This window comes from Octopus sinensis, linkage group LG23, assembly GCF_006345805.1.
Source record: "Octopus sinensis linkage group LG23, ASM634580v1, whole genome shotgun sequence".
Taxonomy (NCBI): domain Eukaryota; kingdom Metazoa; phylum Mollusca; class Cephalopoda; order Octopoda; family Octopodidae; genus Octopus; species Octopus sinensis.
In genome coordinates, this window is record NC_043019.1 from 3,023,264 (window position 1) to 3,045,954 (window position 22,691).

The window sequence follows — 22,691 nt, forward strand, 5'->3', positions numbered from 1 at the left end:
GTAATATTGTTTCCATTCCATGTTAGTTATACATGAAAAATGCAGATATTAAGATATAAAGGTAATGGTGTAATGTTCATATACTTAGAAATTCCTCAAGAAATTAAGTAATTTATTTTCTGAATTATGCAATGCACCACAAGCAGTATATTACTATATATATAGGCATTCGTTGATGAATAAATGCATTAATCTTTATTGTTATACAACGTTACCTTTTATGAATTCTAGAATCAAAGATAGATTTTTTTTTCTGTGCTCAATTTCGAACATTATTGCTTTAAAAACTAGATCTTTCTTTCTCTTTGGATGTGTCATACTATTTTCTTTGTATAATGATCACAGTTTTACAGCTTCATATTTAAATTACATGTCCAGTAGACAAAAAGAGCTGTGCTGTCACTATCTACTGCAAAGTAAAAACATCTAAAGAAAAGCTGATATATATTTGCTTACTGCAATGTTAGTTGTAAGAAGTATACATTTCAATGATGTGAATAAATTATTACTTAATTTTAATCTGATTTTATAAGATGCCTTTGAGGTAGCTATTCTGAAGAGTTTCTAAGTATTTTTTTGAAAATGCCATGAATACTTTCATGTTATCTATTTTATAAATTACTATTTTATTTTTGAATTCTTTTAAAATTCATAATAAATGTGAAACAAAGAAAACTAAAGAATGAAAAAATAATAGAGTATTCTCAATTCTCTTTTGAAATAATTATAATGTAAAAAGAGAGGCATGTATCAACTTTCTATCCAGTTTTTGAGATAGAAGTATATACAGAGCCTTTAAATCATAGCTTTTGCATCTGCAAGTTGTTTGCAAAAAATTATTCTGTAAAAATAAATACTGTATTGTAGACAGAAGAGTGATTTTATCAAAGTACTATATCCATATAAATAACCTAATAAAAATAAACAGTAGACGATAAGGAATGCAATTCAATACCATACTGTACTTACACAATTTTCTAACATTTTTGTAAAACATCTAAAATAGTATTGCAACAAAAGTTAATAAGGAGTTCTCTTATTATTATCATTTGGTGGATAGTATACATAGTTAGGAAACAATTTTAAAATAGTCTAATATGTGTAACTTATAGCATGACAAACTTACCTGGACAAAGGTTTTTTAGTAATGTAGGTTTAATATCCAAGAGTTGACCAAACTTTGGTACAGTAATTCTGTTCTTGAGAATTGGATGAGTAGCAATTAAATCCAATTCGCGAGTGTCAGTCAGGCCAATTCCAATTGCATACATTTTTATTTCCTTATTTTTGGCATTCCTGACAGCACTTGGTAATCTGTAGGAATTCAGGTTTGATAAACCATCAGTGAAGATAACAGCAATATTAGCAGCATTTTCTCTATCCCCATTTTGGCCATGAAACATATCTTCATGCATAATACGTATAGCTTCTGCCAGGTTAGCACTACCATGCCTATAAGGTATGCTGTCAACGGCAGCTAGCAATTCTTCTTTGTTGTTGTAATCGTTTAAATGAAAATGAATTCGGACATCATTGCTAAAAGAGAGGATACCAACTTGTATCCCTTCATTGTTAATAGGAACATCAGACAGAAAGGATTTCACAAATGAAAGTAAAATTCTGTAATTTGATCTTCCAACACTGGTTGACGAATCCAAAACAAAGACAAGGTCAAGTTGGGCATCGCTACAGTCTCCTACAGAGATGTTAATAAAGGCACACAATATAATAATAGCTTCATATAGACAATATTTACTAAAAACAACACAGTAAATACAAATAAAACTAATAAAAATATATCAGAAAGTTTCTATTTCTACATAAAGTTTTTGTAATAATTTGTTTATGACTTTAGACAACATTACCAAAATCACTAATAAATATCTTGATTATACACACTCGCACATATGTGATTTTGATTTAGTTTGATTTAGGCATTCTTTTGTGTTCTTTAGAAAAATACAGTACTCTAATGTATAAAGATATTAAGGAGACAACCCCAGTATACAATATGGCAGCTGGTCTTAGGAAGAACAGTAATGACATAGCTACTATAAGGATACTTAGTTACTTCAAAATGTGTACATTGGTGAAAAGGAGTATTACACCTACCAACATGAGAAAGTTGATTTGCCCAAGAAAAGATAGTTTAATGGACTGAGTGTAATACTTTACTATGTTTAAGTTGATTATTGAAATAGTGTATATATGGGGAGAAAAGGTGACACAGAACTGAAACATGAATTCTGAGCTTCTGAATCAAAAACTGAAAAACAGATTCTAGTTCCACCCTTTCTTAGCCATTTCAGAATTATACACATAAAAACATATTTACACACTGTCTTACACACATTATGAAATTTGAGGATGTTTATAAATATATATACAATCAGTCTGACATCCAAAGAAAAACTTACTTTTGCACTTTGAAAATTCCCCTATGCCATTATTACTATTAACAACATTATCATTATCTATATCAACAATTATTATAACAATTATTAAGAATAACAACAATAACAACAACAATAATAATAATAATGGGGTTGCTGTTGCTGTTGTTATAACTGTGGTATTCACTTTCCTGCATGACTTACCAAACTTTTCAAAAGCATATTTTGGGGCTGTATGTGTTGGTTCTGAAGAAAAAGATATTTTCATATTATTTTTTATTCAAATATAGCTTATTTAAATACAAGCCTGAAATAAAATTATATTGCTAACAATTCTCAAAAAATAATCATGAATAAATTCATATTGAAATACTGACTTAACATCATCTGTAAAATATGAATAATCCACCCACCAACAAACAATTGCATGTGTCTGAGTTTGTGTGTGTATGTATATATATATATATATATATATATATATATATATATATAATCATTATGTGTGTGCATGTAACACACAATAAAAAACATTGCTATATGAATTTCTTCAACACTCTCTAAATAATGTACAAAAATCTGCTTGTGTAGTTTCCTTCTTTCAATGTCATTGAAGACTATCTCTAATTCTCTCTCTCTATATATATAGGCCTCTGATGTAGCAGACCCATTACTGGTTTTTTCCTTCCTGAAACACTGTAAATCTGTGTCTTTCTTTTAATGAAAGGGTGTGTTTTAAGAGAGATTTGGCTGCTATTTGTAGTAGCTCAAGTTACCACAGACACACCTTTGTGTGTGAGTATGTGTGTTTTGTTGTGGTGAAAAAAATACTTTTTCACAGAATATTTCACACAATAATTTCTTAAGAAATCTGGATATCTTTCTTACTGCTAACCATTCAATTTCAAATTACAATTGTTAATTGTTGGAAGTCAAGTAAACTGAGATGTATATATAGTGTTATCGTAGAGAGTGGAAGTTCAATACAAAGTTTTGAACTCATTCTCTTGTGTTAGTAATCCATTACCTTTAATTCGAAGCTATGAAGTCTTTAAACATTATTTTACTGGGTATAGTCTTTCCCCTGTTGCCATGATGGGGTATCACCTTCAAAAATTCATTTGATCATACTGACCTCAGTACGTATTTCAATCTGGCATTTATTTTATAGATCCCTATTTCATGAACTTCTAACTTTGAGATATAGTGGAACACAATACTTGATTTAACAACAAATGTAAACACAGACACACACATATTAGGTGCTAGAATGACCGTGTGGTTGAGAGGTTTGCTTCCCAACCACATGGTTCTACCTTCAGTGCTTCTGCATGATATCTTAGGCAAGTGTTTTCTACTATAGCCCTAGACCAACTACAAACTTGTGATTGAATTTGGTAGGCAGAAACAGCAGTGTTGTTCATCAGAAAATGACTGCAAAACATGTTTATAAAGAAAAGTTGTGTGCTTCATACTCCTCGTGTGCCAATTCTGCCCATAAGACAGGAACAAATAATACAATGTGGCTGTAGGTCATAACACCTGGGCAATGCCAGGGTGCACTGCTAGTACGTATATACATATATGTATATGTATATGTATATATATATATATATATATATATATATATATATATATATACACACACACACCTTTTCTTTGGCTTATGACTGAGTTCCATTCTGACTGAGAGGTTGTAAGCCGATTTGGTCGTATGCCAGATTAATTTTCATTCAAATGCAACCGATGATTGATAGCAATGGGGTGAGAAACAGTGGCAAGCAGTGGATGCCTGCATTGCCAGATGCTGCCATAGTTATATAATACACAGCTGCCCAATGTCCAAAAATCGATTTATTTATTTATTCATTATTTCCTTATCTTTTATTGTTATAAGAGGTCATAAAAGAGTATATATATATATATGTGCATATATATATATATATTCACTGTGCAATGATGAGATTCAATTGTTAGATTAAGTGAATTACCTGTTCCTAAATGAATGTGAAAGTGACAGAATATTCCACAGATATATGTGCCCTAAATGTGATTTCAGACAGTACCAACATGACACAGTATGTGACAAGGCTGTACCTTTTTGAACAATAGACACAATGAACCTACAGTCTTCTACACAGTTTCCATATACCCAGTTTCATTCACAAACTTAAGGATGGATGCTATAGAAAATGACATTTGCTCAAAATGCTATATAAAGGATCAAATTGGAACCTCACAAGCGTGAAGCAAACTTTTTAACCATTCAGTCAATACACACATACTTAGTTATATTCATCAAAAGCAACAATAACTGAAAAAGGAAACTAAATGTGCAGATGTTTTACCTCTACATTATTTAGAAAGAGTTGGATAAATAGATATAGTAATGGCTTTAATATATCTTTAAAGGGAATAATGGTAATTAAAATAGCTATGTTTAATATGTGGCTAATAATAAAAATATTAAATGGTTTTGTTTTTCTGTTAATTTATATAATGTAATTAGATAACTTAAAAGATTAACAAAAGGAGAAACTAATTACAATTAATATTAGATTGATGTTTAATTGAAAAATTACATTAAAAATAACCGATAACAAAAGTTGGGATAACTACAGTTTTTTATTTATTTTGTATTTAAATATAATATCGAACAGTTTCATGAAAATTCTTATCATAATGATATCATAATATTACTATTTAGTTGAATTTGTTTAGGATACTTCTAAATTAACTTTATAACATGATATTTTAAAAATGCAACAATGTAAATTAGAATTCAATAATTAAAAAAAAATTCCACTTATCACTTTTGGATATTTTTTTACCAAAATGAATTACAGAATAAAATAAATTACTTTAATGTTTCTCCTTATAATTCAGCAAGCAATTTTTAATTAAATTAACATCACATTACATGAATATATAAGGCATTTTTTCACATCACCATTAAGATAGAACAGAGTTTTTGCCTACCCTATTAAAAATAAGAAAATAAAATGTACTTTTCAATAAAACACATTAATAAAAATGTGTAATGTTCACCCATAATATTTTATATATAAAACAATTTCTATTTATTACAAACTAAGGAAACCATCAGAAAAAATGCAAAACATCATTGAAAATATTGATGAATAAAATGATGCTTTAATAATCAACAGGAGAAAGTTTTGTTAGTGAAGTTGTATGGCTTTCACTTTAGTTAAATTTATTTAAGATAGAATGTCTAAATTTAAATATTTGCTATAGGTATGTGAATTAGAAAATATATAATTTATGTTAGAAAATTTGCTAAAAGTGAATAAAATATTTAGTTCTTAAGTGTTTTTGTTGTCGGGTTTGATACATATGATTCAACAGAAGAAATACATGTTATCTATCTTACACTGAACGGAAAGAAGCATTAACAAGAATTCAAGTTTCAATCAGAAAATGCTAATGAACAGAAACACAAAAATACAAAGAAAACCAGTATTTATATAAAATATTACAAGGAATATTTACTTTCTCAACAGAGGCCTACATCAAAATCATCCCACAAAAATCTGATTAATGAAGAAATTAATGTTATGAATTTGTTTATATCCAATACAATCTCACAGTATAATTTTAGAATGAAATGCTCAATGAACTATATGCAAATGTGAAACATCAATAAATTAAATGAGCATTGCATTCTATTCAGATGGTTTGAGGAAAACATCTTTTAAACATTTTAGGTTTGACTCACCAATGTCAAAGGCAAAGATGTGAATTCCTTCTTTCTGAGCAAGATCAAATTCTACATCAATCACATCTGAATTAGTTGAGTGGGACTGATTATTGAGTAGTAAAAGAGCAAAATTAGGGGCATCAGCTCGATCACCAAATCTTTCAGAGAAAACCTGATTTCGCATAATTTTCAAACTCTCTGCTAAGTTTGATCTGCCCTGTTTATATGATGTAACTTCAAGAGCATCAAGAACCTCATGCTTTGTACTAAATTGGTTCAGATAGAATCTAACGTAATTCTTCTGATTAGATATAATCAACCCAACTCGAACATCCCCATGGTCAATATTGGCACCAGAGACATAGTCTTTAATAAATGCAAGAGTTTTTCTAAATTCCTTTTTATTACTAATACTGGCAGAATCCACCAAGAAGACAACATCTGACTTTCCATTATTGTTGATGCCTATGAGAAATAGTGCAGATAAAATTGTATTACAAATCAAAATACAAACATACATTTTGAAAAGAATCCCTACATTGTAAACCTAAAAGTTTAAATAAGAAAAATTATACACAAGCAATATAAGGAATGGTTAAAAAGTTTAAAGTAGGTGTAACCATGAGGAATAGAGAATAAAGAACTAAAATTACATAAAATTAGCCTTAAAACTGGCTGTTTATTTCAATTTGTTCAATAGTTTCTTCTTGAAAGATCAATCCTTCCACTAAGCTGATCTGGTACCTAATACAGTGGTTCTCATAGCCATTGAATGTTTAAAAAATCCTACTATATTTTTATAGTTAAATATTATTAGGAATTGTATGCAAAATGTTGTCAAAATATTTTGAGTATTGCACATAAGTTTTAACAAAATTTTATATGAAGTCCCTCCTGCAAGGGCCACATGGACCCCAGTTGGGAACCATTGATCTAATAAACACTTTGACCATTTTGGCCCTTCATATAAATTTATTGTAACTAAAAAGTTATTTATACTAGTACAAAGTAGTAATTAAGTTTTTAATAGATAGGAGTAAATAGGGACTACAATATAGTTTAGGTATAAATTCTTAATATAAGAAAATCATAAGCTTGTCCTTAATTGGCATTGCATCTTTACAAAATGTGTGCCAATAATGTAATGTCTGGTAAGACATTTTGAATATCTAAACTGTTTTACAGATGGTCTTTTTGAAAATCAAACAATATTCAGTTTGATAAAACAGTTTTCTAATAATTCAGCACCCTTAATACTCAAAATCATTTCTATAGGGTCAATACTGAACACTCTTCTGACACCTTGTTTAGTCTCTATAGATGCAAAAGATGCTACACTATTTTATAATTACATATGAGGTAGGTAGAAACTGGATATTCAAAATGGGTCTTGAACTAGCTCATGATTACAGAGGGGTATATGGTATGGTAACCTTGATATTTAGTCTAATATTAGTTACATCATGCCCCACAGTTAATCATTAAATTACACATACTTGACAGTCTAATGTACTTGGTGATTTGTTGGCAAGTTAAACACTAAAGGATGCTAGTGTTCCAAATAGCTCACATGTCACCACTCCTTAACTCCAAAGCATGAGACAATTCTCATCCCATCAGCCATTTAATCTCTGGATTTGGTATTTGAAGACTTATTTCTGTTTCTAAAGTTGAAATCAATGCTGAAAAGTAGCAGATTTCAAATGTCAGAAGAGATCGAAGAAATTTGCTATGAGAACCATGCACTGTCCCTGAAATTGGATTCCAATTTTTTTTTTTTAAACTGAATAAGAATGCTGGGATTGAGACAACAACTGGATGGAACTATTCGGTAAGTAAAGCAATCGCTTGGATTTCTTTAAAAGTCTGGATTATTTTTGGACAGACTTTCTAGAATGAAAAAGTATATTTGAAGATTAACCTAGAAGTTATATTCGTAATTTTCCTCCACAAATTAAAAACATTTTGAAGTGATTTTGATTAAAAACAAATTATCAGCAAATATGTTAGTTTAAAAACTAATTGTTTTATTCCTATATTATTTTAAAAGGCTTTTCCTGGAAAATTTATTTAAAATATATATAAATGAAATACAAAGTTTCTGCATATTATCCAACTGAAAGTCAATAACTATGAAGAACCTTACAGAGAATTTAAGGGACTGGTTTTAGATTAAATATAAGAATATACTATACAAATGAGATTGAAACAAGAAAATTACTAGAAATCCCTAATATCAAGAGTGACTATATTTAGTGCATTTATGTTCAATGTCTTATAAATGTTGAAGTTTCATAATGAAAAATTTAATGAAAAATTAACATTTAATCAAAATGTTAAATTTAAAAGGAAAAAATTCTAGTTTAAATTTTAGTTTAATCAAGTAAAGTAAATTCACCAAGAACATGTATTTTCAAACAGTATGATTTTGTGGAACCATATAAAGTAAATAAGTTGTTTCATGTTGATTATATAAAGATAATGGATGAAATAAATGCTTAACCAATAATATAATTTTTTCAAATTAACTAAAAATTTCTATTTCTCAATAACATTTGAAATGACATGATAATATTTTGTTAATTTATAAAAATAATTCATTCTTTTACTGTAAAATGGTATTTTATAAAGGTTTAACTGATGAGATATTTGTAGTTAATTTGAGTTCCATAAAATAAAAGTAACAGAAATTTTGAAATATCAATAACTGACAAAATTTAAAATTGATCTAACTGGTTTTTCTTACTGCATAAATATGAATATGTTGTAACATTTAAATAACAAAAAGAAAATCATATACTTACAAATGGTTATGTGTGTAAAAATAGAATTAATGTAAATATCATGATAAATTTATACAGTTAATAATGAAAAACATGGAATGATAAACAAAATGAAATTTTGCATTGTTCATACTTAGAAAAATCATTTAAATAATATATACAGAGTCAAGTACAAAGTATGACATTTGTTTACAAGTTATGTAAGAAATGTTAGATTTAAATAACTCTGAAATAATATTTTTGAGAAAACAATTAACTGTAAATAAAGGAAATTAACGATAAAAGAAATGCATAAGTTCAGGAAATATTAATATTGTCTGTAAAAGGAAATGAACTTTTACTATTAGTACAGCTGCAATATTTTATATTATCAGCAGGATTGGCTTGAGGATTACCAGAATAATTATTTTCATAACATGTGTATTTTGGAGAAAAACATCACATTCAAAGATAAATTGTTAATCTTCAATTTACTTGACCTTGAAATTGTAATAGTTTTATTTATGATTTAAAACATTGTGTGAGATTATTATTTGGATACCTTCTACAAACCCTCCCACTAAAAAAAAAAACACATGTTTAATTTCTATCATGTTTAAACCAATCCTGCTTAACAATATATATAAAGAAACACTTCAAAGATTAATAGATGTACACAAAGTTTGAAGGTAAAATGTAAAAGTAACATTGCCAAAAGATGAAACAACAGAATTCATTTAAAACATAAACAATGAAAACAAAATATCAATTACATATGGCACTTAAATAATAGTAAATATAATTTGGTCAATTTAAATATTAAACAATAATATTTTGATAAGACATTATAAAGTTTAATTATAAATACACCTTATTACTTATAATTACACACTTTAATTATTTTAAACTAAGCATTTTAATTTCAGTTTTAATTATGCAAAAAATTGTAATTATCAACATACCTGGTGGTGTGCGAACTGAAAAAGATTTACAGAAAGAAAAGAAATAAGTATATTCCTTATAAGAATATCTAAAACTTAATATTTTGTCATTAAATTTTATAAATAGCTGAAACAAAAATGATTTTATTGTTTAATTCCATCAGTAGAATGGCAAGCCAGGTTAACAAACCTTTTGAAATTCTTGGTTAATTTGATATAGTCTGAAAGAGAACACAGTCCATTATTCCTTTAGATTCTTCTTCTGTTTTGAAGAATGTTGATAAGAGAACGAAGTTAAATTGACTGATTTTTAATTAGAAATGCTAAAATTTAGAAAGTTATATTAGAAGTGAGATGAGGTACTGGGATAAATATTAAACATGGTCTCCATAGTAGTGAAATGAGACACTAGAAATAGAGATGTAAATGACTCAGACATGTTTATGTGAGGGTTATAGAATGACTAGATTCTGTGGGGATATATGAAATTGGAAAGAAATGAGCTGCTGGATGTGTAATGTCAGCATGTATGAACAGAGTACAAGTATGCTGAAAAACAAAAAAAAAAAAAAATACAAAACGGGCATCATGCTTCATGTTCTCTCCATCAATTTTCAAAATATGAAAATCCTACAGGATGTCAAATTTTACATGATTCTATAAAAGATAATTCATAAGAAAGAAAATCCACAAATCAGATGAATGAGAATGGACAAAGTGGTTATCTATGGAGAATTTTTAATTGCAATGGATTCTAAAGCTGAATCATCCTGTTTTCTAACAGAGAATTTTTATCTGTGTTGGTTATTCTAGTCAAAGCTAGATAACAAGCATGCATAAATATTACATCACAAATGAATTACAATGATTAGACAGCACATTTGTACTATCTCAATTATACTTCTAATATCCCTTATAATTATTTCTTCATTGCCCACAGAGGGCTAAACATAGAGGGGACAAACAAGGATAGACAAAGGGAGTAAGTCAATTACATCGACCCCTGTATATAATTGGTACTTATTTAATCAACCCTGAAAGGATGAAAGACAAAGTTAACCTTAGTGGAATTTGAACTCAGGATGTAATGGCAGACAAAATACTGCTAAGCATTTCACCCAGTGTGCTAACGATTCTTCCAGCTCGCCGCTACTATCCCTTATAATGGAAAACAGAACATATGCTTATAATACTATAACAGATAAAGGAGATATTTTTTCACTATCTACACTATTTACATTACTTGAAAAACTATAATATTTACTATACAGTGTTGATATTCTATGAGATTAATAAATAATTTCATTTTTAACTAAATAAATGAGTTCAAAGTGAGGTTTTGTGTTCCACCAAGAGTGACTTGGCCTGCCAAATGTATACAAATTCTTGGAAAGGCCAGGAAAATAATGTGACAGACAAAATAGTATATAGTTGGAAAAAATCTGAGACAAAAGAACCGAGACACAGTAGTGTATATGAAAGAGAAAGCAAACTTTTGGACAAAAGACAACTGTGGTCTGTTACTCAGGTTTGATACCAAATCAGAACTTTGATAATATTGGCATTGTACATTGGACATTGTTAGGAGTATTTTAACTTTCCCTTTCATTTGATAATATACCTAAGACACCATGAATATCTAACAATGATAACTAAATCAATATGAAATCTGATGAAGTATGTAAAAAAAAAAATAAGTAGAAAAAAACCTCTGAAACTACTAGTAAATATGTATTATAACATAATTATGTCCTATTTTACAAATATGCACATACAAATGGTTCACATTTTATGTCAGTCATAAGAGAAAAGCTTGTAGTTATTAGACCCTAACAAAAAGGATTTGAAAATCAAACTTTGAAGGTTTTAAATATAACATATTTAAGTGTCAGATAATCAGCTACATGTTTTTCAAAAATTTATCTAACCAGTTTAAACATCCATGGGTATTATATCTGGAGGTGTAGCTGTTACAAACATATTGTCTTATATGTGAGATGAATAAACAAATATATTCTTAACAAAAATAAATTTCAGGAAATATATTGGGGGAGAGAGAGAGAGAGATTCTTTTTACAGCTAACAACTCAACATAAAGTGAATTATAATTGCAACCTATTTACACTTTGGAAAGCAGTTCAAAATCATAAGTAAGGGGTTATATACAAATTATTTTAAATACATCAGTTATATTTCAAGTAACTTTACGTATGTATTATTTATGTTTATGTTCTAAATGACCATCGGAGAGGCAGAGATTTTTATAGTGTTGAGAATCAATTTTGACTGTGAAAATTTCAAAATAAAGTAAGCCCATATACAAGCAGATACTATGTGATAATACAATTCAGAAGAGCCTGTAGTGGAGGTAGACTTAATGTTCTCAATCCAACTATACTCAAGGAAAAAGCTACATTCCAGAGACTAACACAGCTATTTAAAGTGATAAAACTAGTGTAAGAATATTTGTTAAGGAAATAAAATACTATTTAAAATAGAACATGTCAGTTTTGGCAATAGCTCTTTAAACATAATCCTGACTAAGCAGAATAATGATAATGTTACATTCTTTTTTATTTCATATATATAAACTAATAATTATTATGGTCAGTTGTTGAATATCTCCATGCTTAAAACTACTGCAATTTTAAAGAGTTTAACCCCTTCTGGTACTGCTATTAAAATCACATACTCGAAGAGGCAATTTCCATTTTACAGAATATTATTAACACAGCCATAACTGTTTAGAATTTCCTTAAATTATAAAAGTGAACATGTCTCATAAATCATTAAACTGCATATGTTTTCTGAAGAATTTAGAAGATTTATTAAATAGTTTAAAATTATAAAGCAGCTGCAAATCCAGATGGTCTATCTAATACTTGTGTCACCTAACATTTACTAAAATGAGAAACTGCTTTCCAAATTTATTTTACATAATTCTTCCTCTTCCTAGAATAGATCATTGCAATATTTCTGGAAAGAAAATGTCATACACTATCAATTCTTTACCTAATTTTATTACAGTCAAGTTAATGCTTATATAAACATATATATATGAAACTATATAATTTCATAGATTTGTTATTTTTAAACAAACATACATACATATACAAACAAGATTAATGATGTTGATATAACAAAGCTATATATATATATATATATATATATATATATATATATATATATGTGTGTATATATATATATATGTGTATATATATATGTATATATGTATATATGTATATATATATATATATGTATATATATATATATATATATATATATATATATATGAAATATATATAAAAATACAAAATGGGACAAGAACGCAAAACATTAAAATAGACAATACAAAAAACAGGCGGATCATTCGAAGCCTCTAATCTTCAGTCAAGAACCGGATCATCCTCGCAATTTCGGCTGATTAATCTTGATATATATATATATATATATATATATATATCTCCATGGAAAGTTAATAATAATAAAAGTGACATTTTTATTATGGAGGAAAAAATTTGTATATTTAAGTATTTCTAACTATGCTTTCAGATATAGATTTAGGTTTATGCATTTCCAAATACATTAGAAGTTCTCAGAATAAATCACATTGCTTCTGTTACATGAGGCATTGTAGGTGAAAGATGATTGTATTAAACTTTGTAGCTCCTTAAAATGAAGCATCCAAGAATAAAATGAAGCACCCAACAATGACAATCACTTAAATTCAACACTGGGAACTGGTAATTACTATAATTTGTCATATTCGTCCACTACTCTTTTCTTTTAAAACCTTTGTATCTCAATTTACTTTTACAATAGTTAAGGCCTTAATAGAGTGCTCGAGAGTAATAATGATATATATGCTTTCAAGCTACATGACACTCATATCTACCCTGTCATGAATCTCCTACAGTTTACCTGGAAGGTAAGTTCTAATAAAGCTAAATGCCCAATGTGTTAAATAAAAAACAACAGGATAGTAAAATACAATATATTTCATAATAAAACTATAAAATCCCATGACCATCGTCATGGGTATAAAGTAATTTACAACCATTACTTGAATGAACAAAATTTCAAGAAAACAAATTTACTGAAATAGTTAATGTGGTCATCACAATCACACTAGTTTATATCAGTATTGTTAAATGTTTAAAAAGCAAAAAAAAAAAAAAAAAAAAAAAACTGCTTTTCATAATCTCTAATCAGCCAATTCTTTATCAATTTCCATTTACAATTTCTCAAATAAACATGACAGAAACATAAAACAAATTCAAAACTATAACATACAATGTAACATTCACAAACCAAACAAAACAAATGACAACAACATTATAATCTCCAATTCTTCAATATGAGTTTTAAATAAAGTTGAAAAAAAATTAATCATAAAAAAAAAAATCATATCCTTTGTTAGAATAATAGAACTATTTATTGTTAAACTTTGTTATATTTGGAGTCTAGATATTTATGAGTATATATTTTTATATCATGCACAGTTGTCTGTGATTAACACAATAATTAAACAATAAATTCCTATGAACATTTTTAAAAACATGCCTTATATAATATTTTAAAATTAAAATTATTTGTTGTCATAGAATATTTCAATATCATGTTTACAAATCTTCATTCAAGTCACTATACTATCTGTGGAACATTACCTGCCAGGAGAAAAGTAATTTCATCATTTTATTTAGAGCTGTGCACCCTGTCAGTTATCATGCTAACCTTGACTTTGTTCCGAGCTAAATGAAACAAATCATGAAACCATGATTTAATGCGGCACGATATTGCACAAAAGCATCAAATCAGCTGATGCCATGAAACCAAAATGTAGGCACTGTTTGAATAACATATTGGCATACAGCCTCATTACAACTCAGTTTGAAAAAAAACCAGAGGATGCTTAGTCAAGTAAAAGAGAGCAATCACTGACATCTTTAAGACAATCTGAGTGTTCTAAAAATGTTACTCCTGGCTATTTCATCAATTTTATAATAAGCTAGTATATTTAAAAAATTTTTTTTGCACTAAAGACAGTGTAAATTTTCATTTGAAACTTGTTTTTATGAAATCTACAGTATGAATTCTAAGTGAAATTGGAATGATTTTCAAAGAATATACAAAAGACCAAGGAAAATATTTGCATTCACAAGAATTGCACCACACTAAGTTAGAAATGGATTATTACAATGTGATCAAATATTGTCATATTAATTACTGGCAAAGTATTACAGTACAAGGTAATAGTATCTTAATAATATAGGTTTGAAGGACAACCACTCAACCATATACTACTTGAAAGGAAAATATATCAAAAGAAAAATACCTCTTGAAAACAAAGGCATTCTAAAAATTCAGAGTAAAGGTGCAAGTGTACTGCTGGAATATACTATCTGAAATTCATGATATTCTTACAACTTGCTAACATTGACTCTTTACAAAAGACAAGAGGAATTTTTCCCTTTCAGGAAATCATTGTTCTTACTGAGAGTGATCAGCAAGCCAGTCAAGATACACTGGCAAAAATCAAAAGTATTTAGAAGTTCTTGACAATTAAGAGAATGTGGCTCTTGTTTTGATGGATGGAAGACACCTTCAGAAGTATTACTCCTAAAATTATTTGTGAGAAAGATACTTCACAAAACACTAAAATATCTTCTACCTATACCAATTGTAAGAAAGTTTCAATGAACAGAATCCATAGACCCTAAAACAGACATTAAAAACCGTTAACTGTACTAATTTATACTAATACCTAGGCTAATGTACATGCACTGATACTCTTTTAAGCATCTATAGATTTTTATGTAATAATTGTAATAAAACCAAAGCCTGAATTCTAGTTTACATGGCTTTATGGTTCATTGTTGGGAAATGTTACAAGATTTCTCTCCAATTCTATTCTATATGTTCTCAGTCTTCTTACATTTTATTTTTTCCGATACACACAAACATAGCCAGGTAATGTGTCCTGAATCCATAAGAAATTATAGTTTCTACAGTGCCTATTCAGGAGAGATGCAGCATTGACTATTTCTAAGGATGAACTCTTATTTTATTTATTATTTTAATCCTTATGTATACAATCTGACTAAAATATTACATTACACACCATTGTTTACTGAATATCAACTGCTGTCATAAGCTTCTTTGCATCCTCAAAAGCAGGAATGTACAGAGTTTTTTTTATATCAATTTACATTCATCACCTGTAAAATCATAGCCTTACAGTGAAAATCTTTACAGAACAGCAATTTGCTTTTTTGTGGTGGTATGTGGGGAGATCACTTTCACAGAAATAACAACATGCAAAACCATGCAAAACCCCACCATTTATTTGTAAAGCTTTGTATCCATTCTTAAATAATATATATGCCATAAAAATAATGATAACTTTAATATTTATTTATTTATATATTCTCCAGTATTTTGTTTGCAACACTTAATCACTGTATCTCTGTTCTATGTAGACTTTAATTTATAAAATATTAACGTATATCTCATAAAGAAGTTCTCAAACAATAACAGTACATTAGCAGTAACAATAAGCACAAACAAACACTTATGACAGTAACAATAAAACAATTAGAAAAAAACATACAGATTAAGACAAAATGATTAAACATTCAACATGTAAGATTTAAAATATGAAATATCATTTTTGTGTTAGACATATTAGCTATTTTTATCAGGTGCTAATTTCTTACCAGACAAAATTTCCACAGGCTCTATAGGAAGTGCAACTGTTAAAATATACATATATTCGTTTGTGAGTTAGAGTAAATATCTTTTGGTGAAGGATATATTTCAAAATAGAGTGAGCACAATATATGAATGATTATTCTATATTTTATAAAAATGCAATATAAATTAAGTGTAAAGCAATGCAGTATGTTGGTATTTTGCCAAAGAAGACAGATGATCATAAATTGATTTTACTTTTAAATGTATGAGTTAAAAAATTCTTTACATTATCAATAAAAAATCCAAATTTGCAGTAATTGTTGGTTTTTAGCCCCATATCATCTTTGAATAGGCAGGCCAACAGTCATTTTTCCCAGCTTTTACTTTGTATAAATGAGAGAGCCTGTTATAATCACTTGATCTGCTAGAAATAACAGCCAAATTACTTTCAAGTTAAACCTCATTACTATGATTTGCAAGAATTTTGTTTTGGTGCAAAGGGTCATTTTTGATGTAATACCAATATTATGATAATTACATATTTGACCTAAAAGGAATGAAACTCAAACTCTACCAACTTTCTATGTATGAAGTGAGCCTATATAATACCAGTGATATTAATTATCCAAGTAAAAAAAGGGAATTTACTATTTAAGGACTTGCAGATCAAATACACTACTTCTCAGTGCCTGGTATCAAACCAGTTTGTATTCTAGATGATATAAAAATATAATACTGTATTTTATTAGTAATACTATACCCTGCTCTATCTATGAGTGCCTGTGTTTCTGACTTAGGAACTTTTAGACAACTATATCTTCCATCTTGTTTCAGTCATTTAACTGTGGCCATGTTGAGGTACTACCTTGAAGAATTTTTAGTCGTTTGTATTGACTCCAAAACTTATTTTTTTAAAGCCTGGTACTCATTGCATTGGTTTCTATTGCTAAACCACAAAGTTACAGGAACATAAATACACCAACACCAGTTGTCAAGTGCTGGTATAGGGACAAACACTGATACAAAGACATACGTACACATAAATGTATATATATACTGGATGGACTTCTTACAGATTCTGTCTATGAAATCCACCCACAAGACTTGACTTGGCCTGAGGCTATAGTAGAAGAGATGTACCACATAGTAGAACTGAACCCAGAACCACATGGTTGGAAATCAAACTTCTTACTATACTACTATGTCTGCACCTAACTATATATATGTGTGTGTGTGAACATTTTAGGTAAGATATATCGAATTACATTCACTGCTGACAACAATAAAAGAACTATAACAAAATATTTGACTGAAACATAATATTTCTTTACAAAGGAGATAATGGTCTTTAAAATTTTCTTTTTTCTACTCTAGGCACAAGGCCCGAAATTTTTGAGGAGGAATCCAATCGATAAGATCAACCCCAGTACACAACTGGCTCTTAATTTATCGACTCCAAAAGGATGAAAGGCAAAGTTGACCTCTGTGGAACTTGGACTCAGAATGTAAAGACAGACGAAATACCTCTAAGCATTTTGTCTGGTGTGCTAATGTTTCTGCCAGAGTTATGAATGCATAGCTAGTATTTAATAATATGGATAGCACATGATTTAATGAGGAAACTTTTGATTTTCTAGAGTAAATAGAGAGAAATATCCATGTCTAAATGTATGATTATTGTTACAAACATACACAAAAGCACACATTTAAACGAAGAGCTAATGAATATTTTTGCACTAAATTGGATGTAATATAGCGAAAATAAACTTTGTGCTATATATCAATAAAATGGTATGAAATAATGGATTTTTTAAGTGTATTTTAAATTCTTTAAATTCATTCTTATAAACAGGTATCAATAATTCCAAATAATTATTGCATAAAAATAATTACATAGCATGATCAGTGTCAATTTTGTTTTTATTTCACACTATCATCCACAGGTTTTGTCCCAAACATTTGTTGGAAAACTACACTGATGTAATACTCTCAATAATTATGCAATTTCTTCATAGCATCTATGGGAAAGGTTTAGATTTAAGAAATCTACAAAATATTATACACAGGTGAAGGAGCAACTGTGTGGCAAGAAGTTTGTTTCCGAACTACAGTTTAAGGTCCAACTCTATTGCATGGCATCTTGGGCAAGTGCCTTCCACTGCAGCACCTCCGAGGTTGACCAAAGACTTGTGTGTGAATTTGGTAGATGGAACCTGAAAGAAGCTTACTATGTGTGCGTGTGTTACTGTTCCCTTGCCTTGACATTGCATGATAGTTGTAAATGCAAGTGGTGTCCTTCATTTCTAATCTAACATGAAACCATGTTTGGTCATGAGGAATATGACTTACTTGGAAATAGATGAAGGTTGGAAACAGTAACAGCATACAGCCATAGAAAATCTACCTAAACAAATTTCATCTGGCCCATGCAAGCATGGAAAAGTGGACATCAAAGCAATAATGATGGTGAATTTCTCATACTCTCTTATATGATAACATACATGACTGACAATTTATACATGAAGGATGGCTACACACACACACACAATTTTGGTGAAGGTGAAGTTATAAATATTAGATTTTCTTTCACAGGTAAAAGTAATATATATCATATATTAGAATATAACATACACATGAAAATACTGTCAAGTTAAATAGAGTTCAAGGTTAGAATTATTAGCTATATATTTTTCAAATGCTTATTTTCTTACCAGTTGCAATTTCCACGGGTATGACAGGGGGAGCTGTTAAAAATAGATTGTCGTATGTGTGAAGCAAAAGAAATATATTCTACAGGGTAAGTTTTAGAATAATTCAAAAAGGAAAAATTGATGTATTTATAAAATATGTCATATTTGTATTTCTTACAAAATATAGAATGAAATATTTCATATAGAATTTTCTAAACGAAAGAAGGATTTTCAAGTGTCTGAGATATTGAAATTCTTAATATATAAAATAAGTATAATAAAAGTGAATAGCATAAATATATGATACATACATATGTGTATGCATGTGTGTAAATATATATATGTGTGTGTGTGCATGTGTAAATAAATATATATATATATATATATATATATATATGGCACATGGTTCAGTGGTTAGAGTGTCGGGCATGCAATCATGAGGTAGCAAGTTTGATTACTGGGCTGTGTTGTGTTCTTGAGCAAAACACTTTATTTCATGTTGCTCCAGTTCACTCTGCTGTAGAAATTAGTTGCAATATCACTGATGTTAATCTGTATCGGCCTTTGCCTTTCCCTTGGATAACATTGGTGGTACAGAGAGGGGAGGCTGGTATGCATGGGTGGTTGCTGGTCTTCCATAAACAACCTTGCTCAGACTTGAATGGTAACGCTCTAGGTGCAATCTCAGTCATTCATATATATATATATATATATATATATATATATATGTGTGTGTGTGTGTGTGTGTGTGCATGTGTGTGTGTGTATGTATATATGTATGTATTATACCATGTATATACACACACATATATCATATGTCTGTATATGATATAAATATGGTTATAGTTCATTCTCAATAAAACCCACCCACCTTAGTGAAAATCAATTCTAGTAAACCTGTATTTGTATATATTATATTACAAATGCACACACACACATACGCACGCGCACACACACATGTATATATAAATATATACATTTCATATATATATTTTTTATATGCATAAAACATATATGTATATAATACATATATAAATATATATGCTTGCATTTAAACATACATACATACATACATATATATAAAAAAATATAAAGGATATATATATATAAAAGAAAGATGTTGCTGAGTGCTTTTATGAAACAAGTTAATTCTAATATACAGCACATTTAACATTTTTTAATAAAAATGTTAAATATATTTACACAAAGTAAGTTCATAATCATCAGTGAGTTATTAATTTCCATGTGTAACATGCTAAGAATTGTGATGCCCAGTTAGAACAATTAGTGATCAATACTGAATCTTAAACATGATGACTTTTGTGGGTAGAATTCTATGTTGAGTGTGAAAACAAAATGTTAAGTATGCATCTTATGATAAACAAAATTGTTCCTTGAGAACAAATAGCATGTATTCATATGTACTACTATATGTCTAGTAAAAATAACAATGGGTTGGACTTCACTTCATCATTGTAACTAAGTTATAAATGAAAGTAAAATACCAGTGTCAAGATAAGCATAAATGTGTAAGAAGCCCAATGAACCAATGTCAGCAGAGGCAAACAGATGCTTATTGTTTCTGATTAAAATGATATTCAAATCTTGTATTTTAGACTTAATCCCTGAAGACAAAGGCAATCATTATATACTTTAAATATTAACAGAGAAGTGATATTAAGAAAGTGTCTCTTATGTGTGAATTTTGCATTGTTTCATTATATTCCTACTCTGTATCTGTTATATATGTTAAAATATGTTACACATGAGCAGGGTCTGGAAGAGTAGAGACGTCAGAATCGCTGCCAAATGCAGATTGGTGAATGCAATTGTCTTCCCAATAGCAACATATGGATGCGAGACCTGGACACTAAAGGAAGCTGACCAGAAGAGGATTAATGCATTTGAGCTTTGGTGTTGGAGAAGACTTTTACGGATTCCATGGACAGCGTGGCTCACCAATGGAGAAGTTCTTAAGCAGATCAGGCCAAAAATGTCACTAGAAGCTAGGATCACCAAGCATAGATTGGCATATTTTGGTCATATTATGAGAAAATCCCTGGAGAAGGACATCATGCTTGGAATGGTCAGTGGCAAGAGAGGAAGAGGCCGACCAAGAACCCGCTGGCTTGACACCATCAAGAGTGATACCAGAATGGACATAGCCATTCTGAAAGAAGCAGCCCAGGATAGAACTGACTGGAGGACACTGATCCATGAAGTAACCGAGAGTCGACTTTGACTGAGCAGATAGATAGGTAGATGTTACACATATTTTTACTTAATGACGTGTGTGTGTGCCACAAAAACTCTCCAAACTAGACACTAATAAGAAGACACTATGAAGAAAAATCAACCAACACCAATGTAAGTGCTCCTTCAGAGACTATTTATAATGCAATGATATCATTAATCATATTTATTTAATTTTTATTATTCATGTTTTTGTTGTATTGTTAGGAAAATTCTATACAATTTCTACATACTCATAAGCTGCACATCAAGCACAGCCATTTCTCTGACAGTACGGTGTCCTGTTCTCTCCCATGCTTACTAAAATTTTAGTCTTTGCTGTGTTTACTTTGAGACCTCTCAATTCCAATTCTGCATCCATGTCTGGAATTGCTTTTCTAAATCTGCTAGATTCAGGAACTAGGTCAACAGTATATAAATATTTTCATGAAAATTGGGTCTTACAATCCTGAGTTATAGCTTGAAGGATTATAGTGAAGAAAGGGAGCTGACAACTGAGTCTTAATGAACTATCTGCTGAAGACATTACCTCACACATTGCTAAATTCCATATGGTGCATGTAATATAAACTATGATTGTGTACTGGGATATAACAAAGAGGCTAACAAATAATGCTTGTTGTCTTGGGCAAAATGAGCACAGAGGAAATAAATTTTTTCATCCCTTAGAGGCTCCATAGAAAGGATCATTAACGCTCCTAAAGGATTATTATAAAATGTAGTTATTTATTAAGAAATATATTAATTTAAACATATATAACCTGTATTTAACATTGAACCAATATAAGACAAAAACAATATGCATTGTGAGACAATACTAAAATTTAGAAAAATTAAGAATATGTAAAAGTGTAAAAATAACTTGAAGTAACATTGTAATTATAAATGTGTTATTAATTTATATGTGTAACATGCTGAAATTTGAGGTGATCAATTAGAATAATTAGTGATCAGTTTGAATACTGCTATCTTATATAGGGTTACATCTGTTTTGGTGAAGTAACTAATAAAAGTGAAAAAAAACATTTGACTGAGGTTGTTGCCAGTGCCGCTGGACAGGCTCTTGTGCAGGGGGCACATAAAAAGCATCAATTGAGCATGGCCATTGCCAGTACCACCTAACTGGCACTCATGTCGGTGGCACGTAAAAAGCACCCACTACACTCTCAGAGTGGTTGGCGTTAGGAAGGGCATCCAGCTGTAGAAACTCTGCCAGATCAGACTGGAGTCTGGTGCAGCCATCT

General features: G+C 29.4%; 2 protein-coding genes across 2 annotated transcripts in view; both read right to left on the reverse strand.

Annotated features, from left to right (window-relative positions):
* Positions 1-22,691, reverse strand: part of LOC115223644 — a 207,068-nt gene that overhangs the window by 85,890 nt on the left and 98,487 nt on the right. The window contains exons 40-44 of the mRNA XM_036512623.1: positions 19,216-19,248; positions 16,528-16,563; positions 9,833-9,847; positions 2,598-2,639; positions 1,127-1,696 (exon numbers count right to left, since the gene is read on the reverse strand). Coding sequence (XP_036368516.1) covers positions 1,127-1,696; positions 2,598-2,639; positions 9,833-9,847; positions 16,528-16,563; positions 19,216-19,248 — 696 coding nt within the window. The remainder of the gene's footprint in view (positions 1-1,126; positions 1,697-2,597; positions 2,640-9,832; positions 9,848-16,527; positions 16,564-19,215; positions 19,249-22,691) is intronic.
* On the reverse strand, positions 5,787-8,048 carry LOC118767604 (collagen alpha-4(VI) chain-like). The gene has a single exon (XM_036512433.1). It carries the CDS (start codon positions 6,626-6,628, stop codon positions 6,074-6,076), a length of 555 nt encoding a protein of 184 aa, XP_036368326.1. The 5' UTR covers positions 6,629-8,048; the 3' UTR covers positions 5,787-6,073.

What these genes read in the sequence shown, in the direction of transcription:
- LOC118767604 (XM_036512433.1), bottom strand. Translation starts at nt 6,628, where the DNA reads ATGTATGTTTGTATTTTGATTTGTAATACAATTTTATCTGCACTATTT.